General features: G+C 44.6%; 1 protein-coding gene across 1 annotated transcript in view; it reads right to left on the bottom strand.

The window, feature by feature from the left end:
* MAPK4 (mitogen-activated protein kinase 4) overlaps positions 1 to 21,422 on the bottom strand; it is a 66,721-nt gene extending 45,299 nt beyond the window's left edge. The window contains exon 1 of the mRNA XM_063077492.1: positions 20,877 to 21,422. Coding sequence (XP_062933562.1) covers positions 20,877 to 21,422 — 546 coding nt within the window. The remainder of the gene's footprint in view (positions 1 to 20,876) is intronic.
* Between the last annotated feature and the right edge of the window lie 584 nt (positions 21,423 to 22,006).

The raw sequence follows: 22,006 nt of genomic DNA, 5'->3' as shown, positions 1-22,006 counted from the left end.
AATGTGTCAATTGGGCCCATGCTGGATGGAGGAAAACCTCAATCTGCTTAAAATGCACAAGCTTAAAGGGAACTAAAGGAAGTCTATTTGCAAAACGAGTGGTGGATTTGTAACGTGAACAAACATATCTTATTTAGCTATCTAGCAAGTACAAAGTTGGGTAGATTTGCTTTGCTTAAATCAGGAGCTACATCTGAGAAGAAAAGTCAGTGTTCAAGAAAGAAGCAGAGGGCTGGCCCGTGGCTCACTTGGGAGAGTGCGGTGCTGATAACACCAAGGCCGCGGGTTCAGATCCCATATACTGATGGCTGGTTAGCTCACTGGGTGAGTGTGGTGCTGACCTCACCAAGTCAAGGGTTAAGATCCCCTTACCAGTCATCTTTTAAGAAATAAAAAAAGAAGGAACCAGAATGTTGCAGAGAATATGTGGACAAAGTGTCGGTGCTATTTAGGAAGTGGTTTAATGTTCTGGCTACATGAGGGTTAAGCAAAAAAGACTTTTTTCAAATCCTGTTGCTGGAAATATCTCTAAAATGTCCCCATTCAATTTCCTGCCTTGATACATAGTACCCAGGGAACAGAATTTAATTTTTGATGACTGAATGACTTCCTTAGCTTCCAGGTCTTTCTGAATTTTAGTTCATTATGCAAGTCCACAGGTCGAAGTGTGGGAAACTTGAGTTATATTTGGCAGCTTGGTCTGCAGAAGGTTCAGATGAGAAACTAACATGAAGTTAAAAAAGCAAAGAGCAGTGAGAGAAATCAGAGAGGATACAAGAAGATGGAAAGAAATCCCATGCTCTTGGATTGGAAGAATCAACATAGTGAAAATGTCCATACTACCCAAAGTGATATACAAATTTAATGCAATCCCCATCAAAATTCCAATGTCATTTTTCTCAGAAATGGAAAGAACTATCCAGATATTTATATGGAATAACAAAAGACCACACATAGCCAAAGCAACGCTGAGCAAAAAAAAATAAAGCTGGAGGCATAACACTACCTGACTTTAAACTATACTACAAAGCTATAATAACCAAAACAGTATGGTACTGGCATAAAAACAGACACACTGATCAATGGAATAGAATAGAGAACCCAGAAATCAACCCACACACCTACAGCCATCTGATCTTTGACAAAGGCACCAAGCCTGTACACTGGGGAAGAGACTGCTTCTTTAGCAAATGGTGCTGGGAGAACTGGATATCAATATGCAGGAGAATGAAACTAGACCCACACCTTTCACCATACACTAAAGTCAACTCAAAATGGATTAAAGAATTAAATATACACCCTGAAACAATAAAACTTCTTATAGAAAACATAGGAGAGACACTTCCGGAAATAGGACTGGACAAAGACTTTATGAATACGACCCCAAAAGCACGGGCAACCAAAGGAAAAATAAACAAATGGGATTATATCAAACTAAAGAGCTTCTGCACAGCAAAAGAAACAATTAACAGAGTTAAAAGACAACCAACAGAGTGGGAGAAAATATTTGCAAAATATACATCTGACAAAGGATTAATATCCAGAATATACAAGGAACTCAAACAACTTTACAAGAAAAAAACCAGCAACCCAATCAAAAAATGGGCAAAAGAGCTAAGTAGGCATTTCTCTAAGGAAGATATACAAATGGCCAACAGACACATGAAAAAATGCTCAACATCACTCAGCATCCGGGAAATGCAAATCAAAACTACACTGAGATACCATCTAACCCCAGTTAGGATGGCTAAAACCCAAAAGACTCTGAACAATAAATGCTGGCGAGGTTGCGGAGAAAAAGGAACTCTCATACATTGTTGGTGGGACTGCAAAATGGTGCAGCCTCTATGGAAAATGGTATGGAGGTTCCTCAAACAATTGCAGATAGATCTGCCATATGACCCAGCTATCCCACTGCTGGGAATATACCCAGAGGAATGGAAATCATCAAGTCGAAGGTATACCTGTTCCCCAATGTTCATCGCAGCACTCTTTACAATAGCCAAGAGTTGGAACCAGCCCAAATGTCCATCATCGGATGAGTGGATATGGAAAATGTGGTACATCTACACAATGGAATACTACTCAGCTATAAAAACGAATGAAATACTGCCATTTGCAACAACATGGATGGACCTTGAGAGAATTATATTAAGTGAAACAAGTCAGGCACAGAAAGAGAAATACCACATGTTCTCACTTATTGGTGGGAGCTAAAAATAAATAAATTCACACACACACACACACATACACACACACACACATACACACACACACACACACACATACACACTGTGGGGGGTGGGGGAAGAAGACATAACAACTACAATTCCTTGAAGTTGATACGACAAGCAAACAGAAAGGACATTGTTGGGAGGGAGGGGGGAGAGGGAGGAGGGAGGGAGGTTTCGGTAATGGGCCACAATAATCAACCACATTGTATATCGATAAAATAAAATTAAGAAAAAAAAAAAAGAAACTAGGCCTCAGGGACTCTGCACTTGCTGTTCCCTTTGCTTGGGATTCCCTTCCCTTACATCCCTTACTCCATCACTTTGTTCAGGTTTCTGATGAAATGTCACTCATTCCAAGATGTCATTTTTGTCTACCCTATCTGAAAAATACCCCAGTCACTCTGTAACCACTGATCCTGTTTTTTTTGTTGTTGTGTTCTTAGTTGCATTTATTACTACTTGATATTATAGTATATCATATTATATTACTGTTTATTGTCTTCCCTGCCACTAGAATGTGAGCTCCATGAGAGCAGGAACTTTGTGTCATCCATAGCTGCACTTCCAGCACCTAGAACTGTTTGTAGCACACACTAGGTGCTCAATAAATTTTTTTTTCTTTTTTTGTTGGCCGGCCTGTAAAGGGATCTGAACCCTTGACCTTGGTGTTACCAGCACCATGAAAGTGAGCCCCCCCCTTTTTTTCTTTAATTTGTATTATATTTTAATTCTACTTTTCCATGATTTTGGGAGGGGGGCAGCTGGCCAGTATGGGGATCCAAACCCTTAACCTTGATGTTGCAACACTGAGCTTTAACCAACTGAGCTAACTGGCCAGCCCCTTAATACGTACTTGTTGAATAAATTTGTGAGTGAATAGATTAAATAAATTCCTTTAAAGTGTTTGTTGAATGAAAAAAAAAGCAAAGAGCAACAAAATTCCCAACGAGATTTGTATTTGTTTTGCTGTCCTTTGATTTATTCCTCAAGGCCAAATCCAGTCTCCATAGTCACCTCAAGTGAGGTACTTTTTTGGGGGCCTGTCTAGATGGGTAGAAGGGCTGATTTTTAAGTTCTCACCTAGCTCTCACATGCTCTGAGAACTGAGCTGTGCTAGTTCATTGAGAGTCCCTGTTAATTGAGAGTTTGCTGTTTGCTGCATGCCACTGTCTCACAGGGAAGCTCACTGAGTTCTGATCCGTTGCTCCCACAGCAGGACACACTCCTCAGGCAGTGGCCACATGCCCCTGGGACAACAGCACGCTCCAGGAGAGACGGGTGCACCAAGTGTCATTGTACCACTTTCCAGATGGCATGCTTTAAACCTAGCTTCTCTTTCCAAATGCAGTCTGAGGGTGTGGACTAAACAGAACCGACCTCCCTTGGGAAGGCAGAGGACTCAGGGCAAAGGCCAGAAGTTCTGGGACAAACGTTGCTTGGATGTCACATAGCCTGGCACCTGGAACTTGGGGTCCTGGTCTGCAGGTGCACTGCAGGGCAGATGCAGGGACAGATGAGCAGTCTCATGCTAGCTGTATGCGGCCACTGGGCCTCCCACACATGCATGGCACATTCATAACTCTGCGTGTGTTCTTGTTTTTAACTCTGACCTTCTCCGCAGCCACCTGTGGGATGTAGGACGTGTTCTGTTTCCTTTGACAGTGAGTGAGGAAGCTGAGCCTCACAGGGCTCGGCAACTTGCTCAAGGTCACACGGGTACTATTTGGGAGGCAGGGCTGGGACCCAGGCCCCTGACACAAGCCCACTGGTCTTTCTTTCAGTCTTTGAGGACAGCCCATGTTCTAACACCTGTGCCCTTAGAAGAGGGGGAACACCATTGTTCTCATTTCTAGATGGGGGAAGCAAGGCACCAAGCAGTGATATTTGCTCCTAGTCACTTGGTGAGTTGGGAGTGGAATGGAGACTAGAAATCAGATTGTGTGAATCTCAGGCAGGGTTTTGTTCCCAAATGTGCACCTTCTTCAGCACTATGCGTCTCTAGTGGGCTGTGGAATGTGCATGGGAATGCATGAGCAAGGAGGCTAAGGGGCAGGACAGGAAGACAAGCAGGGGAAAGAAGAGAAGAGAAGGAGATGGAGAAAAGGTGGGTGGGCAGAGCTGGGGCCTGCTGCCACCCCTGGATGCCAAGCCTGCAGAAGTGTGGAGACGTCTGCAGGGCACCTCCCACGCCGCTCCTGGGCCTCTGGCCCCAATTCCTGCAGGCCTGCCTGGAACCTACTTTTTCATCCCCGCAGCAGTCCCCGTCCTACTTAGCTTCAGCCCAGTGCCTTCCCACCAGTGGCTTCTCGACAGTCCCATGGGGGTTCCCCCAGGCCTGCCTTCCCCCGCCTCCTCTGATCAGAGCTATCTGACCAGCTGCTCTAGTGAACTGATCCAATCCATGCCAAAGTGCGAAGCTGAGCCTGTGAGGTGTCTCTTTGTCCCCATCTCCTGGAGACGCAGCCCACCCAAGGGAATGAAGGGCATCAAAGCTCTTCTTAGTTGCAATAACAGAAGCCACTCAAAGGGGTTTAAGCAAAGGGGGCTCTACCAGGGGCATTTATTGCAGATTAGGAGTGAGGGTAGAGTCAAGCCTCCCAAAGACTAAAAACATTAACCAGTAAGCTCTCCAGCAATGGGCCCCCCCACCTCTCCAGGGTAGCACCCTCAATCTGCAGAACACAGTGTGGCCCTCTCTGGCCCAGCAGGTCTATGTGGTGCCACCAGGCTTGGCCCACTTCCTGTTGATCAGGGGCGGGAGCGTGGATGACAATTAGATGACCAAAGGGGGATGTCCAGAGGGAAGTGAGAAAATCTAACCTTTGTTATTCTGCGGCTGGGCTCCAGCTCCCTGTGCCCTGAACCCAGCCGTGTTGTCTGCACTCTGGGAAGGAGAAAATTTCTCCATCTGGGGCTGAAAGAGTGTGTGGGTAAACTCTGGGACTGTTTAAAAAAAGAAATCTGGTCTATCTAAGCTTCCCACTTAAACATAAACTCCATGAAGGCAGGGACCTTGTCTAGAGCCTTGTGTTTCAGCCTTGTATCTCCTGCACCTAGACTATAGTTGGCACTCAAATATTTGTTGATTGAATAAATATCTTTATTTTAAAACAGCTTTATTGAGGTATAACTGAAACACAACTGCACATATTCAAACTGTACTATTCAATAAGTTTTGACATATATATGGTATACACATCTGTGAAATCACCACCGATCAATAAACACATCCATCACTCCCCAAAGGTTGCTCATGCCCCCTTGTAAACCCTCCCCAGCCCTAGGACACCACTAATTTGTTTTCTGTCCTTATAGATTAGCTTGCATTTTCTAGAATTTTATATAAATGGGATCTTACAGTGTTCATTTCATTTACTTCTGCCTGTCTTTCGGGCTTCTTTTACTCGGCATAATTATCTTGAGATTCATCCATACTGTTGTGAGTGGTTTATTCCCTTCTACTGATGAGTGGTAATTCCATTGTGTGGATATACCAGTTTGTTCATTTGAATGTTGATGGACATTTGGGTAGCTTCTTGTTTTCGCCTATGAAAAATAAAGCTGCTATGAACATTTGCACACAAGTCTTTGTATGGACATATACTTTCATTTTTCTTGGGTAAATACATAGAAGTGAAATGTCTGAATCATATGATAGATGTAAGTTTAATTTTTAAAAACCTGCCAAACTATTTTCCAAAATGGTTATAACATTGATTTTCAAATATTAAACCAAACTTGCATTCCTAGGATAACACACTTGATCAATATGTATTGTCCTTTTTACATATGGTTGAATTCAATTTGCTAAAATTTTCTGTAGAATTTTTGTATCTATGTTAATGGAAGATATTAATCTGTTGCTTCCTTATACTGGTTTTTGACATGCTTTGGCCATCACAGTAATGCTTAGAATGAGTTGGGGGAAGTAGTCTTTTTCTACAATTTTTAAAAAGAGCTGGTAGAATTGGAGTTATTTCTTTTTTAAATATTTGGTAGAATTCACCTGTGAAGGTATTTGCACCTGGAATTTTTTCTTTTCTCCATAGGAAGATTTTTAACTACATATATAATTTCTTTACTAAATATAAGAATATTAAGATGATCTATTTCCTAAAAATTATTTCTTGAGATAATTTATATGTGCCATAAAATTCACCATTTTAAAATGTATCATTTAGTGGTTTTTCGTATATTCACAAGGTTGTGCAACCATCACTACTAATTCTAGAACATTTTTATCACCCTAACAAGAAACCTCATATCCATTAGCAGTCATGCCCCATTTTCTACCTTCTCCAGCCCCGGGTGGCACTAATTATTTTCTGTCTCTATGGATTTGCCTGTTCTGGACATCTCATATAAATGAACTCACAACATGTGGCCGTTTTATGACTGGCTTCTTTCATTTAGCATAATGGTTTCAAGATTCATTCATGTTTTAGCATGTATCAGCACTTCATTCCTTTTTATGGCGTGAATAGCCAAAACAATTTTGAAAAAGAAAAAAGTTAGAGGATTCACACTTCCTGATTTCAAAACTTACTACAAAATTGCAATAAATAAGATAGGGTAGTACTAGAGACTTATAGATCTATGGAATAAAATTGAAAATCTAGAAATAACCCTCAGAATTACAGTTCATTAATATTTGCAAACGTTCCAAGACAATTCAATGGGGAAAAAATCATGTTTTCAACAAATGGTTCTGGCACAATTAGATATCCACATGCAAAAGAATGAAGTTGGACCCCTATCTTGCACCATGTACAAAAATCAACTAAGAATGTATCAAAGATCTATGTAAGACTTAAAACTAAAACTTTAAGAAATCATAGGTGTAAGTCTTCAAGGTGAAACCATTGGATTAAACGATGGTTTCTTAGATATAACACCACAAACAAAAGCAACAAAAGAAAATATAGATAAACTAGATATCATCAAAATGAAAAACTTTTGTGCTTCAAAGGACAACATCAGGAAAGTGAAACGATAACCCACAGAACTTGGGTTAAAATTTTTTTGCAAATTATTAATCTGGTAAGGGACTTGTGTTTAGAATATATAAAGAACTTTTATAATTCAATAATAAAAAACCAAATAGCCCTATTAAAAATGGGCAAAGGATCTGAATAGACAGTTCCCTAAAGAAGCTACACAAATGGCCAATAAGCACATGAAAAGATGTTCAACATCATTAGCCATCAGGGAAATGCTAATCAAAACCACAACGAAATACCCTGTCACACCCCCTACGATGGCTAGCATCAGAAAAGCAGAAAATAACAGGTGCTGGTGAGGATGTAGAGAAATTTCACCCTCACACATTGCTAGTGGGAATATAAAATGGTACAGCCTCTTTGGAAAACTGGTATTTCCTCAAATAGTACCACATGACCCAGTAATTCCACTCTTTGGTATATTTCCAAGAGAAATGAAAATACATGTCCATATGAAAACTTATACATGAATGTTCACAGCAGCATTCACATACTAGCCAAAGGGTAGAAACAACCCAAATGTCTATCACCTGATGAATGGATAAACAAAATGTGATATACCCATATGACGGAATATTATTTGGCAATAGAAAGAAATGAAACCCTCACACCTGCTTCTACCACAGGGATTAATCTGGAAAACAGCATGCTGAGTGGAAGAAGTCGGTCACAAAGGACCACATGTGTACAATTCTACTTATATAAATATCCAGAACAGGCAAATCTATAGATACGGAAAATAGATTAGTGGTTGCCTAGGGCTGGGGGAGCAGTGAGGAGGAGAACTTTGGAGGGAGGTGGTGACTAAGGGGAACGGTGTTTCTTTTGTGGGTAATGAAAATGTTCTAAAGTTGATTCCGGTAATGGATGCACAACTCTGAATATACTAGAAGCCAATGAATCGTACACTTTAAATGGGTGAATTATATGGTATGTTAATTATATCCCAATAAAGTTGTTTTAAAAAAAGTTTAAAGGCAAATATAAAGCATTGTCCTAGTGAAAGGAATACTGTAGGTGGTGGCTTTTTCCCAACCAGGTGTGTGCTGGGGCAGCGAGCTCTGGGTCCCTCAGTGGGAATCTACATTCCTAGGAAGCAGCCCTGGGCCGGGGAGGAGAGAGCAGTGGGGGGTGCTGGGGGAGGCGGGAGGCAGTGTGGGGAGCCACAGGGGGAAGGAGGACCCAGGACACACAGACAATACTTTCCTGTCCTGGCTCCATCTCTGCTCACTGTGAGGCCAGGGAAGGTCACAGAACTGCTCTGCTCTCAAGTTTCGTCTTAGGGAAAGCAAAAGCAACCGCCCGCTGTTTCACGACTCTTCCCTCTTCTCATCACACGGGAGAGGACGCAAGCTCTGCAGCCCAGCCGGTTGCATCAGCTGCTGCTCCAGGTCCCTGGAGGTGAGTCTGGTCCCGGCTCTACCTCCCATTAGCAGCAGGGCCTTACATGAGTTCCTGAACCCCGGCAGTATCCTAGTCCTCAACTATCAAGCAAGGACAAGAATTAACTTGATCTGCCTTCCTCAAAGGTCTGGTATGGGAGTCCAGAGTCATCATGGAGGAAGAGAAGGAAGAATTCCCCAGGGTGCATTATGGTGAATTGCAGAAAATATTTCAGGGTGGATATGAGGATATTGATCTCCCAGAAACCATCGGCCACTCACACTCTGTCACTAGCTCTGACCTGCACAGCATTTACAAACTGGTTGGGGTCAGGGTTGGGAGGACAGCTGGTGACCAGGGAACAGAGCTAAGACAAAAGGCCCACCCAGAAAGAGACCACTGCTCAGTCAACCTGGTCTCCTGAGCTCAGCGTGTGGGCTACTGAAAACTGCCTTTCTGCACAGTGATTCCTCAGGCCTGTGAAACAGGCCAGGTGGGTCATCCTGGCTCCCAGGCTTGCCCGCCTTCACAGGGATCTCTGACTCCACTGCCATAATAAAAGGCATCAGGATTAAAAAATGGGAAAAATTCATCCCCAGGAAGACCTCAGGTGAGTCCTGCAGATCACAAGTGCTGATGCAGTGGGCACCTCAGAGCAGAAGGCAGCCAGGGCCAGTGTACACAAACTCCTGGGCCAGGTGCTGGTGTGCTCGATCCTTCTCTCTCAGTAGCCGAATAATTCAAGTTTACCACTCTTTTTTCAATAAACGTGTTCTTGGTAAACTTGCAGCAAACTTTCTTGACCTCCCACCTGAAAATGTTACAGTGATAAAACCATGCATGTTTGTTTTGCACATTATTAGGAATTATAGAAAAATAAAAAGGGGAAAAAAGCCATGTATTGACCAACCACTGTTAACATTTTGGAATTTCCACTTCTAGTCTATTTTTATGTGTAGTTCTTTTCTCCTTGTTTTAAACTGTTATGATCATACCATCTACACACAATTCTGAATCTTGCTTTGTAAACTTACTATTGCATTAAAATTTTCCATGTTACTGTAAACTCTTCAAGAACACCATTGAAAATAGTGGTATAACATAACAGTCTATGTAGTGGAGAAACTGTAGTTTACTTAACCATGTCCTAACCTCCAACACGATTTTGTTAAGTTTAGATGTTCATGTACCAGGTTTTCTCTAAGTAAAGTGGTAATGTTTACCAACATCTGTGCTCTGTGGATCTAGGAATTAAAAGTGTTACGGCTGGTCATGCAGTTTGAATTTGGCTTTTTTACTTTAGGATGAGCTTAGAATTGCATTGAGGGAGAATGAGAGGATTTTATAGACAGTGCTCCTGAATCTCAGTAAGGCATGTCGCTAAATCTCTTAGTACATCTTTGTGGACGATGAAAAAACATGGGTCAGACAATCATATACTTATGTAAATTGATAACTGGTTGGACAACTAAACCCAAAGAATGCTAGCTCACGGGTCAGCATCAACTTGGAGGGAGGTGTCTCGGGGCCATGAGGCTAGGCCTTTGGCTTAATCTCTTTACACATATTTTAATCAGTGATATGGGTGAAGTCCTAGAAGACAGGCTTATAAATTTCAAAGCTGTACAGGATAAGATTATGCAATAGAACAAAAATCCTAAAAGATCTCCTCAGGTTGAAATATTTGCCTGAAGCCCAGAAGACGAAATCTGTCAGGGATAAGGGTAAAGTCCTGTACTTAGGCTAAAAAAAAATCAACTATATAGATGTAAAATAGAGAATACGGAGCTAACGGAAGTTTGTTGGCTACAAGCTCAATATAAGCCAAGAATGGGACACAGCTGCCAAAATCTTCAGCAGCATGAATGGCGTATCACTTACACAGCAGAGATATCACAGTGCCAGAGCTCAGTGCTCGTTAAATCACACAGTATCAGTTCTGGAAGGCACATTTTAAGAAAAGGTCTGACAAGTAGGAGGAGGTGAAGGAAAAGGCAGTCAGGACAGCATGAGCTCTGGAAATGCTGCCACCATCAATAGCCATCAAAGCACTAGAGTGCATGGCTTCTGAACCACGAATCCAACTCTGCCATTTACTAGTGGGGTGACCTTGGGCAAGCTTCTCTCTGTGCCTCAATGGGGACAACAGCACTTATTACTACATTTGGTTGTTATGAGGATTAAGTTGGTTAACACCTGTCATGCACCCAGAACAGTACCTGAATATTAGAGTAGAGACAAAGTGGGTCTAGCCTGCAGAGATTTAGAGGCACCTGACAGATGACTTCAAACATTTGAAAACTGCTCTGAGGAAGAGAAATTATGCTTTCTCCTGAGAGGTTCTTGGGGACCATGCTCGATTTAATAGAAAGGCAGAGGCTTGGCTTGTTCATTAGTCAATAAGCACTTAATGAGCATTATGTTATGGGTCAAATATGTGCTAGGTGCCAGGAATATAGAAATGAATGAGATATACACTCTTTCCTAAGGAACCCACTGGGTCTACCTGGTGTATTAATTCGTTTCTGTTGCTTATAAAAGAATGCCTGAAACTGGTAATTTATAAAGAAATGAAATTTCTTATACTTTTAGAAGCTGAAAAGTCTGAGGTCCAGGGGGTGCTGGTGAGGGTCTTCTGGACTGGAACTCTTTACAGGATCCTGTGGCAATGCAGGGTGTCACATGGTGAGAGAATGGAATGAGCAAGAGCAAGGGAGAACTAACCTTCTCACTTGCTCTCCTTATAAAGCCATCAGAACCATGACCATGACAACCCATTAAACCATCAACCCATTACTCCATGAATGGATCAGTCCTTCACAGGGCATAGTCCTTACAATCTAATCACCTCTTAAAGGCCCTACCTTTCAAATATCCTAATTGGATTTCCCACTGTCTTAGCACTATTACAATGAGGGTTAAGTTTCAGTTAGTTTTGGAGAGACATTCAATCCACAGCAAGGGGGAAGAGGCGTGTAGATTGTCACAATACTGTGGGGATAACTACTTTGGGCAACCAGAGGAAGGCGTGATTAACTCTCCCCTGAAGAGGTGGGCAGAGCTTCGCAGAGGTAGAACATTTGAGCAGGGCCCATAGGGATAAGTAGGAGTTTATGAGAGAGCAGAGGGAAGTGTGTGGAAACACAGCTGTCACCAGATATGGTATTTCCCAGGGAACGGTGGCAAGTCGGGTGTTATAATACAAGAAGAGTGGGGTGGCAGCAAATGAAGCTAGAGATAAGGGCTGGTCTCACCCAGCTCAGAGATGTGTGATACTGATCTAGAAGGTAGCCACAAAAGTCAGGATAATCATAGCAATATGATCCTCCCTCCCTGAGCCTTCTCTTTCTACATTACTGTCTTCTCAACAGGCTGCTACAGCAAAGGCTGAATAAAGAAACCACATTTCAAGAAAAAAAATTGATTCACTTTTCTAATCATCCTTCTCCAGTATAAACAAAGGAATATTTTCCTATAGAATAAGACAGTGTCATGTTTCTGAGACATTTACAACTTGGGAGTACCCAACTGGAGAGACTGGAGCAAAGACTGGAGGTGGGGATCCTGCTCCTCAAGACAGAAGATACTATCTGAAAGGGAGTTTTCTTACAAATCTCAGATGTGAAGGGAAGAAGGAGCACATTGTTCAATACTTATCCCCCAGGCTCTCCCACTTAACTCCATTTAATAATACTTGTTAAGCATGCCACAGGAGATGTAGAGATAAGCCACCAACAAAGTGGCTTCATCCTTCAAGGTGCTTACAATCTAGCATCAGAAGATAATTCGTCACACAGAACATTATGTCATTAAATGTTAGAGCTGGCCATTTCCAGTCATGGTGTAGTAAATGGTTCTGAATTTGTCCTCCTGTTGTAAGCAACTATAAAACTGGAAAAACATACATAGCAGATGTCTTCAGGCATTGGACAATAGGCTGTGCAGGATCCCTGAGAGAAGGGGAAGAAACACAAGTGGAGCTTCATGTTTGCCCTGGCACTCTGCCTAGGTATACTGGAGAGAAAGGAGCTTTGTAGGCTAGGGGTCCAGAAGTTTGTGTGGGGTCCCCATAGATCTTTGGCTGAGGGCTGGGTTGCACATACACAGGGTAAGACTCTGGAGAGGTCTAGCAAAGAGAAGCTACTTTGGAAATAAGAACAGAACAGGGATATATATTAGAGATTGCAAAGTGCTAGGAGACATTGGAGTTCCAGTCCAACCAGAGGCAAAACACCTTGTTAACATTCCAGGCATTGCAGTGAGACAATAGAAAGGCCGTGCCATAGGATTAAGGACCATGCTCTTAAGTAAGCACTACTTTAGGGCTGCCCTATCAAAGCCTAAAGACAAGCCTTGATAGGATCAAGTGGAACCATCAGTAAATTAACTGCCTACCAGAACAAAGTCCAACACTCATTAAAGGAAGACAATATAATTCAGACTCCTTTCAGAATATCAACTGCAATGTCTGCAAACAGCCAAAAAAAATACTAGCAACATGGAAGAGCAGGAAAATGTCAACCAAATTCAAGAAAAATAAGTCATCAATAGAAAACAGACCCTGAGTTGTCCCAGATATGGGAACTAGCAAAGACTTTAAACTATCATAAATATGTCTAAAGGTTTAAAGGAAAATATGGTCTTAATGAACAAAGAGATGGGAAATCTCAGGACACAAGTGAAAACTATAAAAAAGAACCAAATGGAAATTCTAGAGCAGAAAAGTACATTATCTAAAATAAAAAAATTCACTGAATGAGATTAACAGCAAACTAGAGATGGCAGAAGAAAGAGTCAGTGAAGCTGAAGATAGAAACATAGACATTACCCATTCTTAAAAAAAGAAAAAAATTGGACATTTTAGGGGGACAATATCAAGCTAACACATACGTAACCAGAGTCCAGAAGGTGAAGAGAGGAAAAAAGTGGGGCAGGAAAAAAATTGTTGAAGATGTCCCAAATTTGGTGAAAAAAAATCAACTTACAGATCAAGCTCTTCAGTGAGCCCTAAATAGGATATATACAAATAAAACCACGTCTGGCTCAGCACAGTCAAGCTGCTGAAAGTTAAAGATCAAGAGAAAATCCTGAAAGCAGCCAGAGAAAAAAGACACATTACACAGGGGAACATTATCATGAATGAAGACTAACTTCTCTTCAGACTCAACAGGGACAAGAAATAAAGCAATGCCACTTTTTTTAAGTAGTGAAAGAGAAAAAACTCGTAAGTTTTGAATTTATATCCAAGGAAAATAAACTTTAAAAAGGCAGTAAAATAAAGTTACTTTCTAGGTAAACAAAGAACATGTCCCTAGCAAGCCTGCACTACGTGAAAAAAGTTCATGGAGATATTTGTATTATCTTTTAATTCTCCTTTTCCATGAACTTTTTGAAGTACCCTCATACTAGCTCCTCTCCAGCACCTCTAGCAGGCTGCAGACTTCCTGCTTCTTGAATTTTTCTCTAACTTTGGTGATTGCCATAGGAAGTGGCAGCTCTAACTGTGAGGTAGGTACCAGCTGAGTGAGTAGGCTGGTGTGGCAGTAAGAGGTTCTGAGGAGGGAGCTACTGAGCCTTTTAATTTAATCAAAGGCTCACCCTTAGTGGAGACCCAGACCCACCCAGAGGCACATTTGAAAGGCTGAGCTTTGATATGAGGAGGACAGCAACACAGCCTGGCTGGTGTGCACTGGCCAGTTGTTAGAACAATGAAACACCTGCACACTGGTTGGTAAATAACCACTGCTCCATGCCCCTGACTCCCTTGCTGATCACTTGATCGGGCAATAAAGGGCCAATTCCTGGCAAGCAGGGGGCCTCCAGCACACTGCCTAGGACTCTGGCTGGCTTTCTTTCTGATTGGCTAGTGCCTGAGCCATGCCAAAGGTTAAAGATTTATAATATTGCCCCTGGGGCTCAGTGGGATTGCTTCCCAGGAAGGGAGACCTAGGTGTGATGTTCTTCTGAGAGCGGGTAGAAGAGGACCCAGGGAAGCCCAGAGGCAGTGTGAAGAATCTGCTCCTGGGGTCCTCTTCTAAACTAAGAAGGGGGTGGGGGAGGCATTGAAAGCCAACAAAATTAGCTTTTCAAGTCTGCCCAAGTGTTCAGGGACACTTGACTCTCTAAGACAACCTCTGCTCTAATCCCCTAGGTCATATTTTTCCCTTTTAAAAGGGATATTTCATAGTCTTTTAAATAAATCTTTTCAGCTCCACTGATTTGGAATAACACGCTTAGTGGCTTAAGAAGTAAGCAGCTTCCCTGCTAGCTGGGCTCTCAGCAAGGTGTCCTTCCACAAGCCCATTTTCTCATGAAACCCTGGCTTCTGTGGGTGGCTGGGCCCCTCCCAGAGCCAGCGCTATGGAGCCCAGAACTATTCTAGGGTCCTGGGCAAGTCCTTCTGCACTCCCTACACCTTGAGGTTTGCCTTCTGTGATGTGGAGACCACCCAGAATATAAGCACATAGACACCAAAAGGCCACTCTCTTGATCACCAGCAAAGACCCTATTTCAGCTATAGAAATGAACATTCCTCTTCCTAGTTTCAGTTTCAAGGGAATTTGTGCTTTAAAGGAGCTTTCTGGGGCCGAGCCCATGGCACACTCAGGAGAGTGCAGTGCTGGGAGCGCAGCGACGCTCCTGCTGCGGGTTCGGATCCTATATAGGAATGGCCGGTGCACTCACTGGCTGAGTGCCGGTCACGAAAAAGACAACAACAAAAAAAAAAAAAAAAAAAAAGAGCTTTCTGTGTGTCTTCCCAGGCAGACAGAAGAGGTTATCTTGGCCTAAGATGCCATCAAAGGCTGGCAGAATGGCCAGGAGAGAGAGGAGGTGAGGTTGATCAGTGTGATTCAGCCAGCATAAACCCCACGCCCAAAGCTCCCGTGCAAACACCTTTGTAAGCTAGCTGTGTGTGTTCCACGTCATATATCTCTTTGCCTCCTTAGGGGCCTTAAATTGAACCACAAGACTTAGCAAACTACAGTAATTTTCCGAGCCCTTAATCAAATACTCAATCTTACTGAACTGTGAAATCAGTGTTTTTGTTTTTAAATAACATCTAGTGAAGTAATTTACACCAGACTGGAAAGCATATGTTTTCCAAAATCGTTGCTCATATCACCTAGCTAATTGTTAAAATCAAACCTAAGTGGAACCAATACTCCTTCTGGGTTTGGATCTCTCCCTGGTTTGTGTAGTTTTCTGCCAAATATATGATGGTGGAATAGGCATTTTCCAAGGAGATGTGATTAAGGCCCTACAAAGTCATCTTGACTAAAACAATCTTCATGATTCCCTGTCACAGTGCCTGATATCCCCACCATCAGCTACCCATTCGAGTTAAGGTACCTGCTTCAAACACACCTGTATTATCTGGGAGGCGTTGTTAGTCATCTTCGTTGTGCTGAAGTTTGAGAACCACATCTCCCAACATCAGCAAATACATCAGCAAGAGCATCAGCTGTCTGTTGATAGATAAACTGTTCTATTTCTTCAGATCAGTGGTTCTTAAAAGTTCAGGAGCATCAGAATCACCAGGAGACTTGTGAAAACACAGATGGCTAGGCCCCACCCTCAGAGTTTCTGATTCAGCAGTTCTGAGATGGGACCTGAGAATTTGCATCTCTAATGAGTTCCCAGGTGAAGCTTCTGCCGCTGGTCTGGGACCACACTTTGAGAACCACTGTGCTGGCTGATTGTTAAGGAATCCTGATGAGATATGGAGGCCAAGCACGAACGCGTTCTGATCGTGAACGAGATACGAAGACAGGGCTGTTAAGTAGATGTGGGTTAGGGCTTCAAGACAGGCCAGCCTAGCAGAAAACTTAGATCTGCTCGAATGATCCACCAAAACACTAGAGCCTTTGGTTACCCAAATCCAGATGGGCCCCCTCCTTTGCTTTTCTTTCCTCGGTATTTTCTGCCTACCACTCCCCACAAAAGGCAGGTCGGCTGGAGTCCCCCAGCAGTCCCAGTGAGGACCCCATGGCAGGATGAAAGTGGTTCTTTCTCCAGGCCACAGTGGCCCTTCCTGAAGGGAAGCATTCACACAACTAACCAGGCTGTGGATGTGCTGCTTGGGCCCTCTGCACACAGGGCTCAGTGAATCTTACACGATATATTTTTTTTCTTTTGACATCATCTACTTCCTAATAGGATAAATTCAAATGAAAACATGCTCCAATCCTTCAGCTGCCTCTTCTTGGCACAAACAACAGGAAACTAATCAGTGGGCCTGCCAGGGAAGCAGGCAGAAAGGGGTTTATAACAGGACCACAGGCTGGGAAGCCACCTTCAGGTGGGCCTCATGACGCATCCTTTGGCCATTATGTAGGAGTTGGGTCCATACCTCAGTAGAGGGAACACTGACGTCTGGGTGTCTGCCTGGTACTGCCATGGCATCTATTTGGGCAAATAGTTCTGTTAGTGATTTAGCCCTTGTACATCTGAAAGCACTTTGACATCCACACTTCCATTTGACTCTAACAAGAATCCTATGAAATAAGCAAAACAGGAATGACTATCCACGCTTGGTAGATAAGACAATTGAGAAGTGAGGTTCAGAAAAAACAGTGGACACGGACTCAATACACACGCTCAGCCCCCTTCAGTTTTATCATCTGTGAAATGAAGGGGATGGACAAGATGATTGTGAGGTCTTTTTACAGATCTCTTACTCTAGGAACCAGCGAGGTAAGGAAAGGGTTTGCCCAAGGTTGTGCAATTAGTGAGGTGAGTAATCACAAAAGTGTTTCCCAGGCTCCCTCTCTTGAGAGAGAACCATCAGAACATCCCCCATCGCCCCCACTGCCACCTCCCCAACTGAGCTACAGGAGCCTGTAGTTGCCCTCTGGCCCTCACAAAGACCAAGGACTCTAGAGGTGGTGTAGTAGAGGGACATATACCCAGAACGCTCCCTGACTGTGACCTGGAGCCCCAGTGTGGCCAGTTGCTCATTTGAGAAGAGAAGGCCATTTCCTTTGGCATCTCCTCCAGCAAACCCAATGGCATCTGCCCCATGTCAGGCCCTGTTCCAGACGGGGGTATGTGGAAGTGAAAGAGATGTACTGTCCACCCATGAGGACGATGGGGAGCGTGAGGACCAGGCTGCTGCACGTTGCTGTGGGCGTGGTGCTTAGCTGAGAGGCTGAATCCAGCCCCTGGTGGGATCACTAAGCCTGTCACCGGCACTGGGCTATGTCAGCCTGGCAAAAGGAGCAGCACCTTTTTTGTACTACACAAAGGCACTAGCTGCAACTCGGGTGAGCACGGTCTTCTTCAAAGGGAGTCAGGGGGGCCATAAAACTTTAGGAGGGGTAGCAAAGTTTAGAGCCCTTTGCTTGTTGACAGCATCCTCCAAGCACCCTAGACAGAGCAGATGCCCACATCTGCCCCCGACCAATCCACTGTCTGCAAGAATGATATGCGCTTTTTCTGAGCGTCGACCCTTCTAACCACGCGAATCAATGAACCTAATAGCTTCCTATATGCAATGTGCTGGTTGATGACGATTCTTCCATCCATTTGACACAGTCAACACAATCAATGGAGGGCCACGTCTCAGGCACAGTGATCAGACTCCATGGGGAATATGAAGAAGAGACGGCCCTCTAGGAGTTAAGGGACTCAGCCTAGGAGAGACCACGACACAGACATGAGTACCCATAAGAAAAAGTGGAGAACAATCAGTGTTAGAAGCTACAGGTTGTGGGATGGGGAAAAACTGACATGGGAATTCAGAGGAAGGAAAGATGAATTCCAACCCAGAATCCAGAAAGACCTCATGAAGGAGATGGCATGTGGAAAGACCCTCATCAGGACGTGAGAGGTTCCCAGTCCTAGAGCCCTTCTGCCACCATCAGCCATAGAAGCTTGGGAAAGACATTTCTCTCCATTTTAAAAAGGACCATCTGCCCTAAGTGCTTCACAGCATTATGAGGATTAAATGAGAACTGATTTAAATGCACATCAGATAAATAAAAGCACCAAATATAAAGCCTTTTCGTCATCACTGGGGGAAGAGAGGGCAGGAAGCTAAAAGCAGACGGTGTGTGAGGGAGGTAGCGGGGTGGGGGCAGGTGGCGCCTGCCTGCCACGGGCGAGGGATGACGTGGGTACCTACTGAGCTCCTAACTAGCTGCAATTATTTTTTAACCTCCCACTGCTAATTTTCCTGAAGACAGCCCAAAAAAGTAAGTCAGAACATCTAATTCCTCTGTGTCGGGAAAATGAAAGTCATGTCTGGGGAAGTGGCTTCCCAGCCCCAGGTGACAGGACCACGATACTGCACACAGCCCTTATGGATGGGTGGCATGAGCCTCGGCCTCTCCCCGGCCCCAGCCCTGGGCCTGGGCTTGGTGTGTGCTCAGCCAACACCCATTAAATGAATGGATGTAGCCCTTACAGTTTTCCAAGGAATTCCACCTTCATGACTCATTTTGATTCTTAACCATGAGCCAGAGGGGCAGACAGGGCAGATTATTATCCCTGTTAAAGATGGGGAAACTGAGGTTCTCAGACATTGCGTGACATCTACATCCAAGCTAGCACCATCGGAAGGGAGCCCAGACCCCTGACTCCTCCTAGTGTTGCTTCCTCACACCACACTGCCCCAAAGAACCACTACCACAGCCAGTCTTCACTGCAACAAACCATCTTCCCCGACTTTACTGAGGGCCTCCTGCATGCTGTTCTAAGCATTTTCCCTGTAGCAGGTCACTTACTCAGACCCTTTCATCATGATTCCCAAGTGCACTGGTTTATTCCAGTTCACAAGGTGGTTTTTGTGCATCCCAGATACAAGTGTTGTGGATTCTCTGGTTCTTTTACCAAATACGAATTGATTAGTTTGATTGTTTGGAGTCATTGCTCCTTGGCAGAAAGAGAAGGAAGAAACAGCTCAGGACACTAGGAGGACAGAGAAGGGCACGGACATTCCTGCCTATAGAGTTGGCTGTCAGTTTTGACAGATGGCCTGGCAGCAGGAGGCGGGCAGAGGGCAAGCTTGTGGTTAAGGCAGCTAGGTAATTTGTGGCACCAAGGAGCCAGAGCCAGCTAGGCTGATTTGGGGTCTGAAATCTGAGCTGGAGCCCAGCCAGTGATAGTGGGATAGGGAGCCCTGCCTCCTCTGCCCCTCGATAGCCTCCCTCTGCAGGTGCACCAGGCAGACTGGTGCCCTTCTATGCCGGCGGACAAGGGAGAGAGAGGAATGGGACCTCAGGGAGAAAGCCAGAGCGTGATCAAGGTCAGAACCACCTCTCTTCCTTGACCTGCCCCCACTCCTTGGCTGATAACAGTTTATGATGCACCTACTGCCTCGGGGATATTTTGTTCCAATAAAAAATTTCATGGCACAAAGGTTTTGGCAGGAGGCTGCCCCCTCCCCCCACCTCCCCAGCTCTGTTGAAAGGTGCCTGGTGACATGCTCTAGCTGAGGGGCTCAGAGGCACCCTAAAGTAGCAGGAACCAAGGGCAGGGGAAGGAACAGAATGTCAGAGGACTCCCAGCTCCTGAAGAGAGTGGTGGATCAGGTAAGAGGAGGTCTGGGGCCTTGAGAACAAAAATCAGTGTGACCTTTGTCTTCACTAGTGTGGCTGGATCAGCTCTCATCCCTGCCCCTGGCAGAACATTTACCCTACTACGGTGGAGGATCTCAATAATACACTGACACTCATGGCTTTTGTATCACACCAAGAGGCCAGGCATCATGGGACCCCAGAGAGCTGAGTCATCAGCTGGATAATGTACAGAGAGGATTAGTTGATTAGATTAGCCATTCATGCCCACTGTCCACCAACTAAAAGAAAGGGACACAGCATGGGTGAGCTTTGATGGGAGGAGGAGGAGAGATGAACCAGGGTGTAAGGCTCCTAGGGGAAGATTTGGGGGAAGCCTGAGCAGACATTAGGGAGATGGTTAGGTGGACAGCAGACACAAGAGGATGCTTGAGGCAAATTCAACAACCACGCAATTTTAAAGTCACAGAGTTTAGAGCTGAAAGACATTTTAGAGACAGTCCAGTCCAGTTCTCTGTTGCACAGCCTGGAGTCATGGCCATGTGGCAGAGCCTAGAGTAAGAACTAGATCTCCCCAACCCCCTACAACAATGAATTTTCAGGCCAGTCACCTATCTTGCACTCTCAAGCCTCCCCTAAATACTGGCCCCAGTCCCCAGATTACCATGGAGCTGGGAATAACCCCTGAAACTCTGCAGCATTATTGGGGATTCGATAGTAACAGCCATTCCAGCCAGACATACCTTGTGTGAATAGTGCTGGTCGACGATCCTTGCCAAGCCAAAGTCCCCAATCTTGAGCACGAGGTCCTCCGTGCTGATGAAGATGTTGGCAGGCTTCAGGTCCCTGTGCAGCACGTTGGCTGAGTGGATGTACTTGAGCCCGCGGAGCAGCTGGTACATGAACAGCTTGGCGTGCTCCTCTGTCAGCCTGCCCTGCTCCAGCAGGCGTGCCAGGTCGGTCTCCATGTACTCCTGGACGATGTAGGCCACGCTGAACTTGAACAGCTCACCCTGCAGTTCAGCGCCCTTGGGCCCCAGCACCTCATACACCTTCACGATGTTGTCATGGTCCAGGCGCCGGATGATCTTGATCTCCCGGAGTGCGTGCTTCATGCTGCGGGCATCACTCAGGGCGATCTTCTTCACGGCCACCTTCCGGCAGGACTGGCTGTCCACAGCCGACAGCACCAGTCCATTGACACCGAAGCCCAGGGGTTGGAAGTCAACAAAGCGCCCACCGAGGTCATACCCGTAGACGCTGGCGATGCGGTCGCCCTTCTCAGCCATTGTTGGCTCAGTGGTCTGGGGCTACCCGCGTGAGGAAGAGGCAGTCAGGAAGGTCCAAGTCCCAGCGAGAGGCTTCCTCAGCACACCTCATTCTGTCAAGTCCCACAGCTGAGGGATGCTTTTTCTCCTGGTGAGGTCACTGCCACCAGCTCTCTGGAGACAAGAACACCATATGTCCACGCTTGCTGAGTTGCACTAGGTGGAGCCTCAGGCTGTTTTCTGAACCTGCTTCAAGAGGGCTGTCCACTGGCTCCTATGTCTCCTGAGCCCTCCTAGAAGCTTAATGGCTCATGTGTCTTTCAAATCTAGCATCTTGGAAAGAAAAACCAGTATTATTATTTATAGGAGTTGAAAGTTTCTATCATAATGGACCTCAAAATAAAAGATGCAGAAACTCTCCCCTTTGAATCCTTTGTTAGAAGAGGATCTTTCTAGCTGAAATGTGGGAGCTGTTTGCTGAGCTGAGTTCCTTTACGTAAGATGATGATCCAAAGCTCAGTTGTATCACAGCCTCTTTCTGTGTTCCAAGCAGTACAAAGGGATCCTGTGAATGGATTCGGGAGGCTTCTAGAGACTTCTTTCTA

The sequence above is a fragment of the Cynocephalus volans genome, chromosome 13, assembly GCF_027409185.1.
Source record: "Cynocephalus volans isolate mCynVol1 chromosome 13, mCynVol1.pri, whole genome shotgun sequence".
In the NCBI taxonomy this organism is placed as follows: domain Eukaryota; kingdom Metazoa; phylum Chordata; class Mammalia; order Dermoptera; family Cynocephalidae; genus Cynocephalus; species Cynocephalus volans.
This window is presented reverse-complemented; position numbering and strand designations above follow the sequence as displayed.